This window comes from Xenopus laevis, chromosome 4S (assembly GCF_017654675.1).
Source record: "Xenopus laevis strain J_2021 chromosome 4S, Xenopus_laevis_v10.1, whole genome shotgun sequence".
Lineage (NCBI taxonomy): Eukaryota > Metazoa > Chordata > Amphibia > Anura > Pipidae > Xenopus > Xenopus laevis.
Window position 1 is genome coordinate 55,227,742 of NC_054378.1, and position 23,543 is coordinate 55,251,284.

Below are 23,543 nucleotides of genomic sequence, written 5' to 3' on the forward strand. Positions count from 1 at the left end.
GAGACAGAATATATTTGCAGCTCTTTCACAGAATGGCAGTTGGTTTACAGAGTATTAGCCTTTAGGCTCCAGCCTATTACTTCCAAGCTGTCCTTTCATTACATGGTAGAGAATGCTTCTGTCACCACCTCTTGTTTGTAATGTGAGAGAAACATCTAAATAATTAATTTTCTGTCTTGGTATCAGGCAGCATTGGGCTCAGCAACCTTCAGTTAAATCACAAAGAGAAAAAAAAAACAGATGGCTCATTTACCTGGAAGGAAATGTATGCATACGTATATACAACATTCTATTTTATAAAGGCATCATAAAACAGCTTCACAGAGTCAAACATCTTTGCAGAATAAATCTGTCTCTATTTGCTGTGTGATTCAGATAGGAGAGTTTATGTCCCCCTAAATGTGCTAGCTAGATATCTGCATAAGGGCACAGGCAGATGAGTAGATGGGTGGTGGGTGAGGAAGTCAAATACAGATACCCTACACCGTTTGTGGGTCCAGACGTACAGAACACAAAAATACAGTTCCTGAAACAATTATGGCAGCAGGGGTTGCCACCTGGCCTATATTTGTTTACTGGACATTGCATGGAATAGAGTCCAATGATGTGCTAAATGAACAGTAACACCAAAACAATAAAGTGTTTCAAAGTAATTAACATATAATATTTTGTTAGTATGCACTGGTAAACTTAACCTAAAGGAACAGTAACACCAAAAACTTAGGGGCAGATTTATCAAGGGTCAAATTTTGAATTTGAAAAACTTTGAAACTCGAATAGGTCAGTTTTCGATTGAATAGGTCTGTTTTCGATCAAATTCGAATCGTACCAATCTAAATGATTAAAAGTTATAGTACACAGGTCACTTAGTACATGGCTCAGCTTTGCTTACTGTGTAACCTGTTTTGTGTAAAAATAAAGCACCAGAAATCAATGAGCCGGCTCTGGAGAAGACAGAAATGAGCTGCACAGGCAAATGCAGGAGCCACATACCTCTCACAGGGAGCTGCAGGTTGTAGGCAGGTGGCTCCAGTGACTGCCAGTTACACACAGCGTGTTACATTCTTTTCCCTATCAAACGCTTTTATCCAGGAACGCTCAAGCTTCAGTGTCTCTCTCCCTACAGCTTCCCTGGCCAAAAACCTGAAATAGCTGTAGCCAACCAAGCTCCTCTCCCTTTCCTCCTGGGTCAGCACAGCTGAGGGTTTTTCTCTTGCACATACCTGAGTGAAGGAGTTCCTAAGTATCTCTCAGGCGGGGCTAAGCACTGACACATGGTACTGGGACTCTGACTAACAAGCAGGGAATGAAGTAGACCCAGCCGAGCTTCTAGTCACTGTCTACCTCACAGGACAAGGATATAGGGTAAAGAGTGCAAGCTTCCAAAAGGGAGGCAATGGCAATTTTTGGCACGTCAGCTCTTTGGTAACAGGTGATATTTTTGAATACAGGGATGCAGATTTTTTTTCAGAGAGAGGGATGAGAGTCTTGCCTTGATTTTTTTTCCTCTTTCAAATTCTTTATTTATTTTTAATAATAATATTTGCAACCATATTTGCCAAGATTCTATGTGAGTCATACAAATAAATTAATTTAATTGAAATTGCAAAGTGGGGAGCTGCTGAATAAGAAGCTAAATAACTCAAAAACCATCAGTAATAAAAAATGAATACCAATTGCAAATTGTTTCAGAATATCACTCTCTGCGTCAAAGTAAAAGTTAACTTAAAAAAGGGAACAACCCATTTAAGTCAGCATATTACATCAACATATTTATACCAACTACAAATTGGCATATTTGTGGTGCTCCCAATTAATGAAAGTGCTGCCTGGAACAGCAATTTAATGCCAAAGAAAAGATGATGTTTCCTTTACATCAGCAGTTTTAATAATAGTATATTTTTGGTTTGTATTGAAAATTATAATGTGATAATTATGTCACTTCATCATAGTTTTATAAGAAAAAAAAGTGAGTGCAGAGTTTAGCTGAAATCTGTGCAGTCCCATACTGATCATATAAATTGCATAAAGTTGGGTACAGGAATGGGACCTGTTATCCAAAATGCTCGGGGTCTGTAGTTAAAAACATTAAATAAACCCAATAGGCTGATTTTTGCTTCCAATTAGGATTCATTATATCTTAGTGTGGATTACGTACAAGGTCCTGTTTTATTATTACAGAGAAAAAAGGAAATAATTTTTAATTCAGAGCTTTCTAGATAATGGATTTCTGGATAACAGATCCCATTCCTGTAATACATTCAGAATGTGATTAACCATATGGCAGTCAGTTCTGGTTATTAGAAGAATGTACAACCTGAATAAGAACAACTTCTACCTGGAACCTCAATTATGTTGCTGGTAAAGTTAAGAGGCTTATTTATTAAAGGTTGTATTTTAGTGGTTTTAGAGGTTTTTTGAAACTACGACTAAACCCAAAAACTCTAAAACCACAGTTTTCATAGAATTTATTAAAAGATCTGAATAGAAAAAGTATGAAAGGAACGATGTGTTAAAACATACAAATACCTCAAAAACCTCTAAAAATTTGAGTTTTTCGCACAATTCCTAGTGAAAAAAATGGGAAAACCTCTAATGACTCTTACACTTTGGTGTTTTATGGGTTTACCGCTCGGTTAAACGCAGGTTTGAGTGCAAATAAACATTCGCTAATTGATTCCATTATATTCTGTACTCATGAGTGTTCTGAGTTGCATTTTACTCCATTTGTGTTTCAGTGAGTTTGTTTACAAGTAGCATGCTGCATTTCTTGCACTTGACGCACATTGAGCTATCAATGGAATAGAATCAGCATGCATTTGAAAAACCCAGAAGCAAAAGCCCGTGTTCAAGAGCCCTAAAAGTCTGAATTGATTAAGAGCAATCAGATCAGTGACGCTCCCATTGACTTCTATAGGACCTCAACAACTTTTCCTTGGCAAAGTCTGGCATTAGGGGTTTTTGTGGTTTTTACATCTCCAGTTTTTAGAGCTTTTTAGAAATATAGGAAAACTAAAAATTTTTGAGAAAAAAAATTGCAATTCTATTGTTAGTAAATGGTCCCCTAAGTCATAATTGTGTGTGAGTAAAAGATACAACTCTCTTCATTCATTGGGTGATGTTACCCAGTATATTTGTGTATCCTTGGCTTGTGTCTGAACACAAAATTAACCAGAGCAGTGCTGGGCCAAGTCGGCCGGGCACCCTAGGCAACCCAGCCGATTATGTCGCCCATCATCTCATGTGCATGCACCTATAACACAGGAATTGCTGCCGTAGGTGGAGAGACAAGGTTCCCCACTAGGGGAAGCAGGGTCACTCCTGCCATATGAGGCAACGTGAGAACCTTGCCTCAGGTGGCAGAGAGCGGCCAGTTACAAGGGACGGCAAAAACCCGCCTCGTGTAACTTTAATTCGGCTCCGCTAGTGCAGAGAGTTCCATTGCGCTCAATGCACTAGCGATGCTGCCCACCTTTGACCCACTCTGACGCTGATATTTTAAGTGCGGAGCGGGAGAGGGGGGGCAGCATCTTGGCTACTGCCTCATGCGGCAGCAGCCCCGGAACAGGCGCTGAGGGGAAAGCAACAGAAACTGTACTGTGCATGGCGCTCCTCCACCTCTTCTGCTTAAAAAAATCTTACATTTCATTTTCCATAATTAAGAACCACAGTCTGACGCATTTTCGTGTTTACCAAGGACACTTAGTCATAGGCTGAGGACTGTGACTAAGTGCCTTGGTAGACACTAAACGTGTCAGGCTGTGGTTCTTAATTATGAAAAATAAAATGTAAGCTTTTTTAATCCTTTTACAATCTGACTCCAGTTTTACTATTTGGTGGGTCCAGGCTTGTGCCAGCCTCTTTTTCAAGTTTCCTGGTATCTGCTCCCCTTGCTGAAGGTCTGGGGCGTGTGCACCCGGGCCCACCATATACAGGGTAAGCTCATTCAATGCATCTAAACTTAGCACATACTGGTTATATATTTGTATACCCCTAGTTCTGGCCCTGATCCAGAGGCACATAATATTTGATATATTTTTCATATAATGTTTAAAATGTTACCTGTATTGTGCAATGTGTATTTTATATGGACTTCAATATTCAGGGTTCCCGTTTAACCCCAATTAGTCTGTTTATCTGCATTTGTCCCTCATTTCCAGTTCACAAAAAAAAGAAAGCACTGACACAGTTATCAGCATAAATATACAAACAAAATAAACTGTAGGAATAAGACTTCTAAATGACTTATACGAGTGAATGTTACATGAATGTTGAAATGGGTGCAATAATGTTTTTTTTTTTGATGGTCGTTTCCCTTTCACAAACATTCTCATACACACACAGACATGCTCCATGTCTAAACTTGTGTCTCGTCTAAATGTGGCCCAACCCATTTCAGTCAATAGATCTTAGATAGTAAGTCTTAAAACAATTGTATGACGCTGGGAAAGGGCATTACACTTCAGGCAAAAGGAGCCACCTAGGGAAAAAAATTCTTTCACACGTAACAAAGGTGTGTCATGAAAGAATGGCCAATTTACTGTGGGATTTACTGCCAATCCTAGCTATTGAGGAGTAGTGGGGACAAGAATATTAAAGTGGCTAGGCATGTTCTCATAATGCTAGAGTACCAAAACTGCAAAAGGATTCACATGCATATATACATACCAACAAGTTACTAGAATGGCAAATTAGTAATTCAGATTAAAGAGGCTACATTCAGGGTTACTTGGCCTTAATACTGTATATATCTTTCATATAGTTAGTCAATGTCAGTGGAGTACCACACTATGTACTAGGTCCCTTGCTTTTCAACTTGTTTATTAATGACCTGGAGGTGGGCATTGAAAGTACTGTTTCTATTTTTGCAGGTGATACTAAATTGTGCAGAACTATAGGTTCCATGCAGGATGCTGCCACTTTGCAGAGTGATTTGTCTAAACTGGAAAACTGGGCAGCAAACTGGAAAATGAGGTTCAATGTTGATAAATGCAAGGTTATGCACTTTGGCAAAAATAATATAAATGCAAGTTATACACTAAATGGCAGTGTGTTGGGAGTTTCCTTAAATGAGAAGGATCCAGGGGTTTTTGTAGATAACAAGTTGTCTAATTCTGGGCAGTGTCATTCTGTGGCCACTAAAGCAAATAAAGTTCTGTCTTGTATAAAAAAAGGGCATTAACTCAAGAGATGAAAACATAATTATGCCTCTTTATAGGTCCCTGGTAAGGCCTCACCTGGAGTATGCAGTGTAGTTTTGGACTCCAGTCCTTAAGAGGGATATAAATGAGCTGGAGAGAGTGCAGAGACGTGCAACTAAATTGGTTAGAGGGATGGAAGATTTAAATTATGAGGGTAGACTGTCACGGTTGGGGTTGTTTTCTCTGGAAAAGAGGTGCTTGCGAGGGGACATGATTACACTTTACAAGTACATTAGAGGACATTATAGACAAATGGCAGGGGACATTTTTACCCATAAAGTGGATCACCGCACCAGAGGCCACCCCTTTAGACTAGAAGAAAAGAACTTTCATTTGAAGCAACGTAGGGGGTTCTTCACGGTCAGGACAGTGAGGTTGTGGAATGCACTGCCGGGTGATGTTGTGATGGCTGATTCAGTTAATGCCTTTAAGAATGGCTTGGATGATTTTTTGGACAGACATAATATCAAAGGCTATTGTGATACTAAACTCTATAGTTAGTATAGATATTGGTATATATAATTTATGTGAAAGTAGGGAGGGGTGTGTGTATGGATGCTGGGTTTTCATTTGGAGGGGTTGGACTTGATGGACTTTAACTATGTAACTATGTAACTATATTGATTAGTGATATTGCTAGTGTTTCATTGTTTGTACTGTGATTATACAGATCACCTATGTCTTAGGGGCAGATTTATCAAGGGTCGAATTGAAAATTCGAAATAAAAAAATTCAAATTTCAAGCTATTTTTCTGTACTTTGAAAAAAATTTGAATTGAAATGTATCATGCACTGTCTCTTTAAAACTTCGACTTCAACCATTCGCCATTTAATACCTGCCGAATTGCTTTTTAAGCCTATGGGGGACCTCCTAAAACCTATATGGAGTCAATTAGTGGACTTTAAAAAATATGTTTTTTTTTTAAATACTTTGAATCAAATTCAATCAAATACGATCTTGCTTTATTTCAGACTATTCTAATACAGCCTATTCACCCGCAGGAAAAAAACGTAGATTTTTTTAATACATTTCGGTTGGTCTTTTTTTATTAAAATTTTGAATTTATTGGAGTTCAAAAAAACTCAGATTACTTTGAAATTCAACACTTGAAATGGTGAGTTCTAACTTTCAAGTTTTTATTTATTAAGCTCTAAACTCACATTTTGATAAATCTGCCCAAGTGTTAAAAGCCACAATAAAATTGTATTATGTTATGGATGGACCTATCCTAACAAACTATTTTTTTAACTCTAGATTTACGAACATTTTTAAACTGGTCCTACATGGACAGATGCAGCCCTTCAAAGTAGTTCATCTGCCCAAGTATTGGTCCTTCCAACCTGCCTCTGCTGGTGCCTGGGGCAAAACACAGTTTGCTGTGTTTTTTGTTTTTATGGTCATCAAAAATGCTTGTTTTTGGCAATTAGCAGATGCAATTAATTTCAATGTGCATGCATTACTGACGCTGCAGTGGGAATTTTGAAAGACACCACATGTGGCATTAGCCTTACTATTCAGTTTTTTTGATATTTGTTCCAATTTAGTCAAATCACTCCGCAAAGTGGCAGCATCCTGCATGGAACCTATAATTCTGCACAATTTGTTTTTTATTAGCAAACATAGAAACAGTACCTTCAATGTCCACCTCCAGGTCATTAATAAACAAATTGAAAAGCAATGGACCAAGTACAGAGCCCTGCGGTACTCCACTAACAACACTGGTCCAATTAGAAAATCTTCCATTTACCACCAATTTTTGTAGTCTATTTTTTAGCCAGTTCTCTATCCAGGTACAAATACTATATTTCTGGCCAATATTCCTTCATTAAACCAGTAAACTACTGTGTGGCACTGTATCAAATGCTTTAGCAAAGTCTAAGTAGTTCACATCCGCTGCCATCCCAAAATTGGGATAAATTTATCATAAAAATAAATTAAATTAGTCTAGGCAGGAAGAGGTGTGTACCACTGGCCAAATGTGGGGAGCTCCGGAAATTACGCAAAAGATCAGAAGTTCAGCGTTGTTGGCTGAACATGGTTGTGCGTAGATGACATCAGCACAGAGGTCTATTTAAAAGAGGTTTTTGGATGAAGTGGCATCTGTTTCCAAGACCCGCAAATTTGTGGCTAATAAACCTCATCAGCTGGATTTTAAATTGGCAAAAAATTGTATAATTCTATCACAAAACTTTGTGTTTTTGGGAATGCAAATCAATACAGCAGAAAATCTAATCCCCCTTTCATTAGAAAAAATTTCTAAAAAATTTCTAAAAAATTTCAAAGACAATGGAACAAGTGTCATCTCTTCAGGCCAAAGTCTCGGTGAGGAGGTGCATGCCAGTTCTGGGGTTAATGTCCTCGGCTCGGCAGATGGTGAAGTGGACGAGGTGGCATATGAGGCCCCTACAGAATTTCCTGATCAGATCGGGAGTAATCATTGAATTGAGATTGGATCATCTTCTCAGTCTCCCAGAAGAGATGAGATTGAGCATGAGATGGTGGTTAGTTCCAGGAAACCTTTCACAAGTCCTACCCCTGACCAAGCCGCAGTAGATAACAATTATCATGGAGGCCTCGGAATCATAATGGGACAATATCGCTAAAAGTTGACCTCGCATAAGTAAAGTTTGGGCACTCCTAGTCTAAGTCTTATGTGAGAGATATCCTCAATAATAAGTATGGCAGAAAAAGAATTGGCAGGTCTGGCAGCTTTGCCTGTACCAGACATCTTCAGGCGATTTTCTCACCTGCAATGCTTCTTCTCAGTGATATGGAGAGTACTCAAAACGATAGACTGAGAGAGAGCCCTAATGGTTGCCATAATTACTCACTGTCGGCTTGACACTTTTGTCAGTTTGTTATGATTTTTGGGATATCACCCAATCCACCACTGCCACTACATTAGATTAAACAGTGTTTAGGTAAGGGTCTTCCCCTGCCTTAAAGTTAAAAACACTACAAAAGAAATAAAGTAAGATAGTGTGTGATTTTCTGCTTGTGTGTACTGATCACAGCTCATCTATTTGCTGGATAATTGTGATCCAGGTATATCTGACAAGCTACTTTGTCATGCTCATCCTTACATGTCTGAACTGCAGCTTCCGCAGACTGATCCTGTAAATCTTACTACTACGTATGTCTGGCACGCTGACCCAAACCGACCCCAACAGCCACAACACAGTTTTGTCCTGGATATCCTAACTTTGTCTAGTTTTTTGGCAACTGTCAACATCTAAAAGTGCTAATAAACAGTTACAAGTGTCAGTTATACTACTTTCCCCCAAATCTCAATATTTGTGATAACTGGACTTTTTGACAAAATATTTGGGGTCATTAATTTACCACATAGCATTTGCGGGTCTGCAAATTTCCATGCAGTCAGTTGCATGAAAAATCTTAGTTACTTGCATCAGATTGCATCCCTTACACTTTTATAGTTGCGTTTGTCATCTCTGCCTGCCTCCTGTTGCTGTGCCTGTTGATGCAGGAGAACAGTGTGGAGACAGACACTTCTGAACTGTAACTCATGGGGGCAGAAGAGCCCGTCGCTAGCGAAAATTCGCCCGAAATCTCATCCGCAGGGACATTGCCAATTTACTAACAGGCATAGATGGCTCGATAGCAAAAGAGGCCTTCGCTAGTGCAGTTTCACACCCCATCGCCAACCGAATTTTAATGAGGCAAGCGGTCTTTACCAGCAAATTCACTAACCTGCAAATTTTATAGAACGTTCACCAGAGTTTCCTTTGCCACCTTAGACCAGGCAAACTGATAAGATGAACCTACATTCTCCTCGATCTTATGTCAGTGACATCATATCATATTTGCTGGAAAGTAGGGATGCACCGAATCCAGGATCAATTCGGGATTCGGCCAGAATTTGACCTTTTTCAGCAGGATTTGGATTTGTCAGGAATCCTTCTGCTCGGCCGAATGAATCCGAATCCTAATTTGGATTTGCAAATTAAGGGTGTTGTGGGAAATCACGTGACTTTTTGTCACAAAACAAAGAAGTAACATTTTTTTCCCTTCCCATCCTAATTTGCCTATGCAAATTAGGATTCGGTTCGGTATTCGGCCAAATGTTTCGCAAAGGATTCGGGGATTCGCTGAATCCAAAATAGTGGATTCGGTGCATCCCTACTGGATAGTCATGAAAGTTGTAAAAAAACGCTGGTGTTTTTTGATTTTTTAAACCGGGATTGCCTTCAAAAGTCCTAACTATTAAAGATCTTTGTGTTAACATTTTCAAAACCATTTGAGGGGCATGCCACATTTGCTTTAGGGTGGGCTCATTTCTAGGGCAGAAGATCTCTTTTATCTTTATTTTGCTTCCTTGGACATTTGTAATAAAAAATGGCCACTTCAAGCATTTGCACCAACATCTGTAATAAACACCATGGGGCAAATTAAGTAACCTCCGAAAATTCGCCAGCGACAGCTTCGCTCACATCGCAACACTTTGCCAGGAGTAGATTCGTCAGGACAAAGCTAATTCACTAAAATCCGAAGTTGCGTCCAGGGCACCGACCCTGGTTTACCTTTTTTGTGGAAAAACAACAACACCAGCTATCTGCTTATAATGCCCTCTAATGTACCTTTAAAGAGTAATTATGTGCCCTCACATACGGCGGGAAGTTAAAGTTGAATGGACGTATATGTTGCAGCAAATGCATTACACTACACAAGCCAGGGGAAGCTTAATAAAATAAAATAGAGGTGTTATAATGCCATAAACATGACCCCAGTGTATAGTTTATTTGCCATGAAATGTAGTGGGGAAGCCAGGTACCCCAGAAAAAATGTACGATCTTTTGCACCCTGAAAAATTAAAAGTCGCCAGCGGTTTTTGGGACTTAGAAAAATGTTCAACTATTTTTTGAGGAAGTCCTATCTACTCTATTGCACTTCGCCTGGTCTAAGGTGGCGAAGGCGAGTCTGGTGAAAGAGGTAACGTTCAGTAAAATCCGCATCTTAATGAATTTGTGTAGTTACGTCCATTTGCTAGAGTACAATTTCGCCAGGCGTTAGGGAGTGAAGTACCGCTAGAGTCTATCTCCTTCGCTAGCGAAGTTACGTCAGCGTAAATCAGTGAATTTTCGCTAGCGTTAGTCACTCCGCCCTTTAGTAAATCTGCCCCCATATGACCTATATGTACCCGCCCTATTCAAACTGACATAAGCGTAAGAGTACTGAGGAAGTTTCGCTAGGCAGAAATGAACGCTAGCCAAAAATCGCTATGAAATGGTCATGCTGACAAATTAACACTAGCAAAACTTCGCCAGCAATTGGCTGTCCAGACATAACTGCATTTTAGTGAATTAACGTAGTGGTAACAAAATCATGCCTGGGAAGCGTGCGGAACGTTCACTGGAGAAAATTCTCCCTTTAGTGAATTTGCCTGCTTAATAGACTCGGCACAGATGCACCAGAAGAGTCAATTGCTCACATCACTCTCACGATGAATGCTGGAAATGGCATCTACCAGAATTGTGACAAAACATGAGCACTATTGCTGCTATTACATCAGGCACAATCCCCCATGGTGACCACAATGATGCTGGAAACATGACAAAAATGCTGCACTGTGGGTGTATGACGTTAGAAACTGCACTTCACCCACTGTGGCATGTTAAGTAAATGAACCCTATTACGTGTATTAATACTCACTCAGTTAAAATAATTACTTGAGTATAAAAAAAGACAGAGACGTTCCCAAATATTTTATTTGCACAGGTCCCTAAGGGAAACAGGTTATTTGATGGTGACATTGGTGGTTCTCTTTTGTACAAACTGACCCCAGTGCATTTATGCATCTGTTACGCACCTGACCAAGCAAAGCGCCAGCTGAAAATAAAAATGATGCAACCCTGGTATAATGCCATAATAATGCTGGGTGGCTACAGGTAGCGGGTTTTATGTTCATTTTCTTTTGTGTATGCATATACAAAATTTGTAAGTTCCCTCTGCATCGTGCTGCACTGTAGAATGTTCTGTCCTGTCACATATAAATAATAACAGGGTGTGGGCCAATTACTTTGTTTTGATGTTGTAATCTGATACACCTATATGCTGCCAGATTCCTTGGATTCCAGAAAATTATTGTATTTCAGTGTCATGCACATCTGAATTTGAAACGGAATTTCATGAGTAATTATCTATACAGCTACTGTGCCTGCTAAATTCTCTCCAAAGATATTACTTTACTCTCACCGATTGCTATATTAAAAACTTGGCAGTTATCCTGGAACTAATGACAGGATCAATTTGGGGTTTACATAACAACAATTAAATGTCTGCTAATAACCTAATAACTTGTTACATAGTTAAGTTGGGTTGAAAAAAGACCAAAGTCCATAAAGTTCAACCCCTACAAATGAGAACCAGTGCACAACTATACACTCTCATACATAAAATACAAATACCAACATCTATGCAAATTGTAGATTTTAGCTTCACAATAGTCTTTGTTATTATGCTTGTTCAAGAAATCTTACAAGCCAGTCTCATATAAATTAATAAGATCTGCCATCACAACATCACCCGGCAGTGCATTCCACAACCTCACTGTCCTCACTGTGAAGAACCACCTATGTTGCTTCAAATGAAAGTTCTTTTCCTCTAGTCTAAAGGGGTGGCCTCTGGTGCGTTTATCCCAGGGTCGCTGGGGGCCCGGGGCCCAACAGGGCTGCTGCCCCTGGGCCCTCTCCAGACCCCCCTGCAGCACCAGAATGTGTGCCGTATCTGCGCGCGTCTGTGGTTGTACGCATGCACAATGTTTTTTTCCGCCACCTCCGACAAAGGGGGTCGCGGCATTAAGAGCCACATGTGGGTGCAGACCCCGTCCGACCCCGGTTTATCTTTTTTGTGGAAAAACAACAACAACAGCTATCTGCTTATAATGCCCTCTAATGTACCTAGTAATTATGTGCTCTCACAAGTGATTTTTTTTTCAGACAAAACAACCCCAACCTTAACAGTACTCTTTTGTGCAAACTAACATTCCTGATTTGTAATAGACTCCCAGTGCATTTTATGCACCTGCTATGTACCTGGGCCGCAAAGACCTTGCTGAAAATAAAAATTATGTAACCCTGGTATAATGCCAAAACAATGCTGGGTGGCTATAGCTAGCAGGTTTAATGTTAATTTGTTTTTGGAATAGTATGTGTATAGATATACCTGTATATTTCCTCTGCACCGTGCAGCACAATCCTTCTTGATGGACTGGAGCCCAAAACTGAACTGCATACTAAAAGTGAGGCCTTACCAGGGACCTATAAAGGTAAAATTATGTTTTCATCCCTGAAGTTACTGTACTTTTTTATGCAAGACATTACTTTATTTGCTTTAGTAAAGAAACTGCCTAGAATTAAACAACCTCTACATTCTCCATTTACCACCACTATTGCTATCCTTCAGCCAATTCTCTATCCACTATACCTGACATGTCCTGCACATAGGACAATATATTAAATGCAACATAAAAAATGTCACACATCTCATCACATGTAAGAAATGTGACATACAATATGTGGGACAAACTTCATGCAGCTTGAGAGAACGTATCCAAGAACATACAGTATTTCTGACATTCGGAATAGAAAGAACACCAGTGTCTCCAAACATTTTCTCTCTTGCACTATGGCAAATTTTTTTCAGATACAAGGTATAGAGAGGATTACAAACTTCCATAGAAGTGGCGATTTACTAAGAAAGATACTTAGACGCGAGGTCTTTTGGATTTTCACTCTTGATACTAGATTACCTAAAGGAATGAACTTAGAGTTCAATGTATCCTGTTACTATCACTAAGCAAAACAAATCCTTTCCCTTTATGGATCATATTCTAGTCTCTTATCTACTTGTATTGCACCTACTTATCTACTTTGGATTTTAACTTATATTTTAGCTTGTGTTTACTATGAGATCTGTTTCTTACATCTCTGGCATTATGCAAATAAGAAACTGTGTAATACCTTATTGTTATTGTTTAATATAAGAGTGTAATTGCTTTTGTATACATCTTACAGGAATTTGATATTTACTTCATGATGTGATTCAACTTTTTGTTTATTCTGATATTTGGACTATTTTTGTTTTCTTTGCTACTTTTTTGTTCTTAAGTATATTTACACGAAACACGTAAAGCTCGAAATGATAAATAAAGGTTTATTACTTTTCAACAAATACTTTTTGGTCCGATCTACATGTTGTTTCCAAAGTGCCCTGAATCTTTTTACTGTTCTATATGAATGTCCTGCGCATTTGCCAGCATTCAGTGGAGGTTACCATCTTTGCTAGTGAAACCCAAGCTTGTATCAGAGCTTTCCCACCCTGCCATTATAGAAAGGCATTGCCCTACTGTTTTGTTGGTTTTAGAACAGGTGGAGACAGCTTCCCTTAGGTAAAAGTACAGTATTGTGTTCTTGCATGGTGCCATGTTTTCTTTTATTATTTGACACTACTGCAAGCAGCGTGTTGGTAGAGCTAGTTTTATGCAAAGGCCAGAGCAATAAACATATCTTAAGTGGGTAATACTAATTATCTTTACATGTCCATCACCATAAACTAATGAAAAGATAACTTGAATCTCTTTGGCCAAATTCTAATAATTTTTTTACATATCAAAACTTTAAAAAATATTGGAATTATTACATTCCCTATAGTAAAGGAAGTTTAATATTAACACAATAAAAAGAGAGTACTTTGGCATATTTTAAAATGCAGTTCAACGAAAACACTAAATTTGGAAAAGTGGAAAAGAAACAAGTGACCATTACATTGCTGGTTGAAATTATTCTAAGAATGAGAAATTAGCTAATGGAAACACTAGAAACAATAAAACCTACAAATACTAGCATTTACCTGCAGCTTCATTGGGCAGGGGCATGACCTGGTGGTACTTAAGGCAACAGATGATGATTTGGGTTTTCTTCCCTCCATCTTCCCATCACAGACTTGTCCTTCCATCTTATCCTTTCTTTGTTGTCTTAGCAGCTGCTGAACGGACAGAACCAGCAGTGTACTCAGAACAAACATGGTAAAAAGTTCAGTTCTGAATCAGTTTTGGGTTGGTTTTCTGCAGGTTACAAATAATACATATATGTATTAATTTTAATCCTGTATTTCGGTTCCATACGAGATGGGTGCATTGCAGTTTGTAGCTGAATGATGTTCGTGTGCCAGAACTTTTTCTTTGGGCAAGGCTCAATCCACACATGAGGCCTTGGTTCCTTGAGGCTTCAACATTCAGTTTTTAACATTCAGTCCTCTTTTATTAAAAAAAAAATCTTTTAAATCTAAACTCCAGTATGAAATAAAAGGTTATATTATATTCCGACTAACATAATAAGCAGACAAGGACATTATTCCTTTTGCAGCATCTGTCTCTTGAGTCTCTTCAGGCATGCAACTCAAAAGACAAACAGTACCAGCACTCATGTTAAAGGACAGAAAGTTTAGTGATCTGCTGTGTAAATGACGTGTTGTGTAGCACAGCATCCTGATTAATCTACAACCTGCCCAAGCACTGATTATGTACATGAACTGTGCTTGTAGATCTCTGGATAAGTAGTGCCATAAAGCTTGTGCTCTCAGCTTCCCTTTCCCCCCTTCTGCCATCTGTCTAGCTGTAAGAGGATTGGGAGACCTCATTGTGGCAAAACTGATTTTCTATGTTGATGTGAAAACTAGACCTGTCAGCAGACTTGAATAGACTGCTTAGCCAAAGGATGGTATCTGTGTTTTTCTATAGTCTTCCACTGAAGCAATATTTTTGTATGCATATTACGTTTTGTACCCCTTGTCTACATTTGGTTGGATTAGCTTGTTAAGCCTTGAAATTCATAGGTAGGTGTGTCCAGTCACGGCAAAAGGTATTTAAGGTGGCCAATTGCAAGTTGTACTTCTGTTTGACTCTCCTCTGAAGAGTGACAGCAACTCTTCAAAAGATCTGAAAACAAAGATTGTTCAGTACCATGGTTTAGGGCAGTGCTGTTCAACTTCTGTGCTAGTGCTACCAAGGGCTGGAATTTTTCTGGTCTAAAAAAAGGAGGGTCAGTAATGAAGCTAGTGTTAGCCACTCCCTGTTTAAGACCACGCCCATTTTAAACCATGTTACCACAAAACCATGTCCACATTAATAGCACACCAAAAAAAAACAAATGGTTGGTGCTCACTGCAGGGATGTAACTCATATGTGAAAAAAGTTAAATACCCTTAAATCCATATGCCTCTTCCTGCCCTGTGGATAAAAACAGTACCCCCCAGCACATGATTAAACCTTAGGGGCCCCTAACAATAATTTTCAAATGCTAACAACCCTCCAGAAAAAATACTAGGCTTATGTTTCACAGGCAGAGCAGGGCACACACAGGGAGAATAGGGAAGGTAGAGTATGGCACACACTGGCAGAGTATGGCACACACAGACAGAGTTTGGCCTAAGGAGAATAGGGCATGCAGATTATAGCAAACCCAGGGAGCAGGGGGCAGGCAGATCATGGTACATGGTGGCTGTAAATACATATGGAGTGGATCTGAGTCAGTGGTATAGGTAGATTTTCATTAAGGCTAGGGGATGCTCCCTGCAGTCCAGGACACGCCACTTTTTTTTCCTGTGGCCCAGTCTGACACTATTTGTGGGCAAACAAGAAAGCAGGTGGGTGGAAGAACATTGGCTTTTGTTAGTCCGCTGGGCCCCACTGAAGATCTTTTGCAGAGTAGGCCAGTTTCATCAATGTACGCCAATGCGTCCTGCAGTTCCAATCGTTGGATTTAATGGCATCTGCTTTATACTTCAATCTTGCTTAAGGTGGCCATAGACTCAAAGATCCGCTTGTTTGGCGACATCGTGGATCTTTCCCCGATATGCCACTAAACAGCATGGCTATATCGGGGGTAATTCGAACGTTCGGCCGTATGGCCGAATGATCGACTTACGATGCGCCAAGGGGCTCCGACGGGTCGGTCAGGTAAAAATCAAACCTTCCCGATCTATATCGTGGCCAGATATCAATCGGGAAGACCCCTCGGAAGCCCCGATACATGGGCAGATAAGCTGTCAAATCGGTCCAAACGACCGATATCGGCAGCTTTATCTGCCCGTGTATGGCCACCTTTACTCTTTCCTATCTGTGTTCCCGGCACTCAGTCAGTAAGCACACACGAGAGTTGACGATTTGAGGTGCAAGTGTGTGTGTGTATGGGGGGGGGCTCAGTGGAAACACACCAGGGCTCATTCATCAACACTGGGCAATTTGCCCATGGGCAGTTACCTATAGCAACCAATCAGTGATAAGCTTTTTGAAGCCAGCTGCAAGTAGAACAATAAATGCAGCAATCAAATTGGTTGTCATGGGTTACTGCCCACGGGCAAATTTGCCCAATGTTGATAAATGACCCCCACTGAGCCACTGGTTCAGGAAGGTGACCTTACTTTGTGCACTTCATCTGTTCAGCCCATGGATCATACCATATCAACTCATATATGACCAACCTTAGTTTATTGATTGTGGCTTTGGACATGTCAATTATACTCCCTGGGGGTCATTTATAAACACTGAGCAAATTTGCACCGCTAATAACTGTATATTGCAGATGAACATCTTAATCACTACACGGCATAACTCCTGCTTATTGTTGCTCTGCAAAAATGTTTATCTATGTTAAAAAGGCAAGGTATGCCATTTAGCTTTTCCTTAATGGCACAAGGCAATAAGGATTTTCTAGTGAAATCACCTGATTAGTAGTCAGGCCCCAAGTCTTAAAACATCTTTGTAGCAAGAACAGGTTACCTACTAAAACTGCCTAAGCTTTGTTGTTGTTGTCTATAAACTAATTTACGGTTAACATTATTATAAATATAAATCACTGGAGTGATCAGGTCTGCTCTACACACTTTACTTCACACACCCTATTTTCTTAGCTGCTTCTTGCACCTTCAACTTCATTCCTTCTTTAGCTGCTCGCTCCATATTCATTTCCACTCACCTTCCTAGGCATCTTCTCCTTCACTTCATTTCCTTCCCCAGTTGTCTAGCCTCTACCACGTGCCAATTTCCACCTCATGAGGGGGGTAATTATTTTAGTGAAACCACTTTCTCCAAACTCCCATACACATTTTACCTTATTTTTTGATAAATGAACTTGAAAAAATCTTGTGTTGGAAAAAACTAGAGAAAAAATCAGAATCATTCTTTTTTTTTGGATGTGACGGCTGAAACCTCTGACATTTCAGGTTATTGCTCAAAAACCAAATTTTTTTGGATTATTATTGTATGAAAGTGCAGATCATGATATCTTCCAATTGTAAAAGGGATATCTGACATTGATTTCTACATGACCTTGGCAGGTTTGAGATGGAGTATTTTCGGATTCTGACTTTTAGCCTTGGGGTATAATATATCTCAAAAAATGTGTGGTTTTTTTTCCCTCTAAAAAATTGTGTTTTCCCCTTTAAAACCCCCTAAGTTTTTAGTATTTTACAATGTCATAGAATCCTTTCCCATCTGTGCCTTAACTTCATTCCTCCCACTAATGGCTCCTCTTTCTATTAGACTACATTTTCTTGTCCATTTTATAATTTTGGCAACCACTGAGATTATTGACATGACTGGGGATAAGGCAGTTGTGGGACATCACAGGAGGGACCCCTAGGGGCTCGGCCCTGAGGCAGCATTTCTGATTCCGCCCCCCTTGCAGCCGGGGCATACCATTTCCTGCGCGGAGCAGGTGTAGGGTGGTGTATCTCTAGTGTGGAGAGTGCAATTGTGCTCTCTGTAGGGATGGGCAAATTCTTTAGTCTTGTTTCGCGGCAGAAATGACACCCATAGACTTGTATGTCGTTGCGCGTCATAAACAATTTGCCACACGTCCAAAAATTTTTTATGCCCATGGACTTTAATAGGCGACATTTTTGGTGAAACAAAACGGGTCAAATTCATCCAAGCTTAGCTCTCTGCACTTGCAGAGCTGAATTTTCGCCTCAGGCTGTGGACTACCACCTGAGGCAATTTTCTCAAATCGCCTCATGGCAGCAGCTCCCTTGGGGAGCCCAATTTCTGCACCAGGGTCTGTCATACTAAAATTAGACCACTGAGCGAAAGAGAAGTGCATGGTACATGCACAGATCCTGTGTAACAAGCCAATATTGCATTTGATTAAGTAAAAGTTGAAGTTCATATCAGGTTTAATCATATTCACAGACAACTAGAGACATTATTGAGTTCAAGTACAAAGGCTGGATTAGTGAGTCTACAGTTCCAGTAGCGATCTGGTCTGAATGTGAATAGAAGCATTTAACAAGCATAGAAAATAAAATTTACACGGTATTAAACACAAAATGGAGGAGAAACTGGCACAAAATATGAAGAACTAAGCTCACTGCCAACTTTGGAATTTTAATTAAAGGTGTGGGCAAATCTTTGTATTTGAGTAGTTCTCCGAATGGCTAAAATGCTAAGGAAATAATCCCTTCTGCAAACAACCTGTTTATTATTCTTCTATGCAAAGTCTCTAGCTGTGAAAATAAATTTATAAAATTCCATAAAGCTAAATCTGTTGATTGAACATGGTCACTTCTGCACTCCATTAAGATAATCTTATTAACATTATAATATGGAATATAATCTTAGTAACCCATGAAAAGGCTGCATACTTCTCAATGATGTGAAAACATCCCTCTAGACCAGGGCTGTCCAACTGGCGGCCCACGGGCTGCATGTCGCATGCTCTGCCTGTGTGTGTCATACTCTGCCTGTGGAACATAAGCCTTTATTTGTTCTGGGGGTTTGTTAGCACCCTTAGTACTATTTTCTTCCTCAACCTCTATTCTCCTAGTCTCTTTTCTTTACACACTATAATCTATCATTCCACCTATTTAGCCTCTTTGTTCTCATAGAAATAGGGAATGACCATGAAATAGGCCAAAAGTTTAGCAGCATAAGGCCCACTGACCCACCTAGAGTTTTCTTGGTATCTCTGTGGGCCAGTCAGACACTGACTCCTTTTGCTATCCTTGGATGGTACTGTCCAGGGCTGGAACTAGTGGTAGCCACTGGCAGAAGAGGTAGCTGCCTAGGGCACAATGATAGGGGGGGCACTGGGCAGCTACCTCTAAAATTGTCTTCTGCCTACCCCTAGTCTGCACTTACGTTGTTGTCCCTCCCTCCCTCCCTCCCACCTCCCCTCCATTGCCTCCATTGCTTGACCCTCCCTCCCCTCCGCCACTGCCCCCTCCCCTCCATCCCTCCCCTCCGTCGCTCACGCATGCACACACAGACGCGCACAAGGAGGGTGGCTTGCCGGCCAGGTTGCATAAGGCGCCCGCCTGGCCTTGCCAGGACCTGGTACTGTCACCGCCTGTTCCACAACTTCACTTTCTGCTCTCCATTCCTCCTGTTTGAGGTACGGTTCTCTTGCTTGCCCAGAATGTTCTCCCTGGTCCTCTCACTTTAAGACCTGGAAGCATCTGAGTAGCGGAGGGCTCCCCCTGAAACCAAAGACGGCTGCTATAGGCAGAAACGCGAGCTGAGACTGGGACCTTGAGGTTTGTCTGTGTTTTGGGATACCATACATTACAAGTACTATCAACACTGATCATATTAAAAATGGTATATACTTTTTTTGTATGGTTAACGTAAACAGGTCATATACTGTAAAATCCAAATAGCATACATGCATAAATAAGATGTTCTCTTTAAACAACCCCATGTATTTCTTTCATGGTTTTTTATAGTCTAGTCAGTATCTAGTGGTATCGCGCCTTAAAGCTACTAAAGTGATTAGACATTGAAAACATATTTATTATTAAATCATCAATATAGATTTATACTTATAGCTTAATACAACACACTACTTTAATATTTTGCAGAAAATGGGAATCAGTCCAAAACTGACATGGACATGGTATACTTGGTAAGAGAAGTACTTTGTACAGTGTTATGGGTTCAGTTATGCAGTGCATGTGGGCCTTCTGAATGTGATTATTCCACTAATATTACTGCCCTACCACCAAACTTCTCTTTCTACTCCTAAACATAGTTTTATTGCTTTTATCCCCAACAGCACCTGTGGTATCTTACCTTTAATCTATGTATTTGGCTGACACCCACTCCCGGCTCTTACTATTGACTGGTCTCCTTATGTCCCCATGTTCATTCCTGCTCTTTGTTTCCCTATTTACTAGTGATGCACCAAATCCAGGATTCAGGCAAGATTCAGATTTTATTTTCAGCAGGAATCCTAGTGCCTGGCCAAAAATTAGAGTAATGACTGGATTGGGCCATTGATCTGGTCCTGACCTGACTGCATACATAAATAAAGAAATGTGTTGTAAACTGTCATCCATTTTAATAATGGTCAAACACACATTTTTCTGAGGGATATCTTGGACAGAAGAAGCCATTCTACTAATTTAGAATACTGTTCTAACATGAATCACAGAGATATTCTATTTGGGAAGGGCGTAGGATGCTCCTATTGTCAAACAATAATATAAATAGATTTTATTACTTTCAGTCTTGTGCAATTGCTGAGATTCCAAGAGAACTTGCTCAAGGGCATTTTACCTTACTCAGCGTTCTTCTGTGGAGTTTCTAAACAGTGGGTTGTTTCATTATGAATGTATCCTCAATAATTTTTTAAAAAGTAATTACCTGAACATTATTGGATACAAGGAAGTTCCTTGTTGTAAAGTAATTTGTATGGACTTGTGGCCTACAAGTAGCACAATGGTGTCCCTATTCTTTTACGTGTTCTTTCTGCTTTGTACCCTTAAAGGAACAGTTCAGTGTAAAAATAAAAAGGGGGTAAATAGATAGGCTGTGCAAAATAAAAAAATGTTTCTAATATAGTTAGTTAGCCAAAAAAGAGTGTCTGATGTGTAACATAACAGAATACTACTTCCTGCTTTTTAGCTCTCTAACTTACTGAGTTAATCAGCGACTTGAAGAGGGGCCACATGGTACATATCTGTTCAGTGAGTTTGCAATTGATCCGCAGCATGAAACTCAGATTCAAAAGCAACATTTATGGCCCATGTGCCCCCCCCTCAGGTCACTGATTGGTTACTGCCTGGTAACCAATCAGTGGGAACCAAGTGAGCCGCAAAGCAGGAAGTAGTGTTCTGGCTATTATGTTAGACAGCCAGTCAATCCAGCCTTTTCGCTAACTGTATTAGAAACGTTTTTTTATTTTGCACAGCCTATCTATTTACCCAGTTTTTATTTTATACTGAATAATTCCTTTAACTGTGTGACATTCCTTTTATTTGTGTGCCTGAGTTCAGCAAGCTTATATGTTTGGTTTTATGTTTAAAGAATGAAATGAGTCATTAGCAAAAGAGCCAACCAGGGCCAATTTAATAGTCATATGAACTATATGAGAGAATTTTGCACGTTTTCACTTTTGAAAAAAAAAAAAAAAAAAAAAAACCACTGGTCAGTGCACACACTGCTGTATCCAAAACAGTCATCCCAATGGCTGCAACATTCATTGAGTTATGGAGCTCTGGCATGATGATGTTCTGGTACATGATGTCACCGTCCTGTCAGTTGGTACCAAGGTCTAAATAAAAGCACTCCAAGGACCAGTGTTCAATCGTCAACTGTAGTTCTCTAGGTTCTTAGGTGTGCTATAATTCTGTATATTCCTGATTATTCTGGGTAAAAAGGAAATATTTTTTTTAAAAAAAATAAAAACAATTTACTTAATTTACTTACCAGATAAGAGGTTCCATCTCTGTACAAGAACATATACATGTTATGTTGTATATGATCTCTTGTATATACTGTACAGTGTGTTGGGACTGAGCCAACATACAACTGTTGACACAAATACCATTTCCAATTTTGTATCAGATTGGGCTTATATTTTAGTTTATATAACATGTGATGTTCAAAAATAAGTACTAAGGGACTGATTTATCAACTTTCAAATTCACATTATTTTCCACAGATTGAGATTTTTTTTTAGACTTGAATTTTAGCACCAAAACATAAAAAAAATTAAGCACCAAAAAGTTAATATAGAATCCCTTGATGCATCAAGGGATAGACCCTTCTAAAAACCACCCTTTTGAGCCCTCCTCTTCTGCCATAACTGTCCCCCCCCCCCCAAACTCCATAAGGCAATAGTACAGAAGGAAAAAAGCAGATCTTACGTTATTGTCTCGCAATGATGGCAGCAGAAAGGCTTTGCAGAGGAAGGTGAATAAGGAAGTGCTGAATAATGAAATACAGACCTGATATTGTTTATACATATCTGTTTTATCATAATTAACAGGAGCAAAGTACACGTGCTTGTAATAAAAAAAAATAATGTAGAAGTCAATGCTTGTCCTAGGCAAACTTTTATGTTTTTTTTTTGCAATTTGAGGTTTTTCGAATTTTATGGAGAGTTTTTAGACCCGTTAAAAAAGCATTAGTAGCATATTCAATCAGGTTTATGACATTCAAATTTATTAAAAAGGTTGTTCACCTTTAAGTTCACCTTTAGTATGATATGGAATATGTAATTTTATCAACTTTTAAATTGGCCTTCATTTTTTCCTGACTCTTTATAGCTTTTAAATGGGGGTCATTGATCCCGTCTAAAAAGCACATGCTCTTTAAAGCTACAAATGTATTGTTAATACGTTTTATTACTCTTCTTTCTATTCAGGCCTTTTCTATTCATATTCCAGTCTCTTATTCAAATCAATCTATGGTTGCTAGGACTTTGGACCCTTGAAATCGCAAACTGGAGACCTACTGAATAAAAAGCTAAACAACTCAAAAACCACAAATTATAAAAAATGAAAACCGATTGAAAATTGTCTCAGAATATCAGTCTCAACATCACACTTCGAGCACATTTATCAAAGGTCGAATTTCTAATTCATGTGAGTTTTATTAAACACTAATAAATTCGAATATACTCAAAATTAGATTGGGGGATATTAAAAAAAACTAATTTTACCGACTTGAAAACATGAATCGAAATTGAATCAAATGTGAGTAAACTCGAATCAAGTTTTTTTTCTGATTTTATCTCAACATTTTCTGCTACAAACTCCAATCAAATACGCTCAGGTTTTTTATGCTTATTTACTATTACATTTTCCCGAAAATTTGCTTTGCGGGAAAACGATTAGATTTTCAAGTTTTTATCAGATTTTTCACCCAAAAACTCAGATTTCTTATGCGTTTTGCCCGAAAACGCTGAAAACTTTGGGGTATTGCATGAAACTCAGAGCACATCAAAAAATCATTGAGAATTCTCCCATTGACTTATATGCAACCTTGATAGGTCTGAGATGCCGGATTTTCTGACTTTTCCATCCTCTGGGTTTAATAAATT

At 39.3% G+C, this 23,543-nt stretch overlaps 1 protein-coding gene across 2 annotated transcripts in view; it reads right to left on the reverse strand.

Moving 5' to 3' along the window:
* Positions 1-14,205, reverse strand: part of kifc3.S (kinesin family member C3 S homeolog) — a 44,117-nt gene extending 29,912 nt beyond the window's left edge. The window contains exon 1 of one of the 2 annotated variants that reach the window (XM_041591280.1): positions 14,071-14,205. In XM_041591280.1, coding sequence (XP_041447214.1) covers positions 14,071-14,175 — 105 coding nt within the window. In that variant the 5' untranslated portion in view covers positions 14,176-14,205. 2 annotated transcript variants of the gene reach the window in all.
* Positions 14,206-23,543: the final 9,338 nt, after the last annotated feature.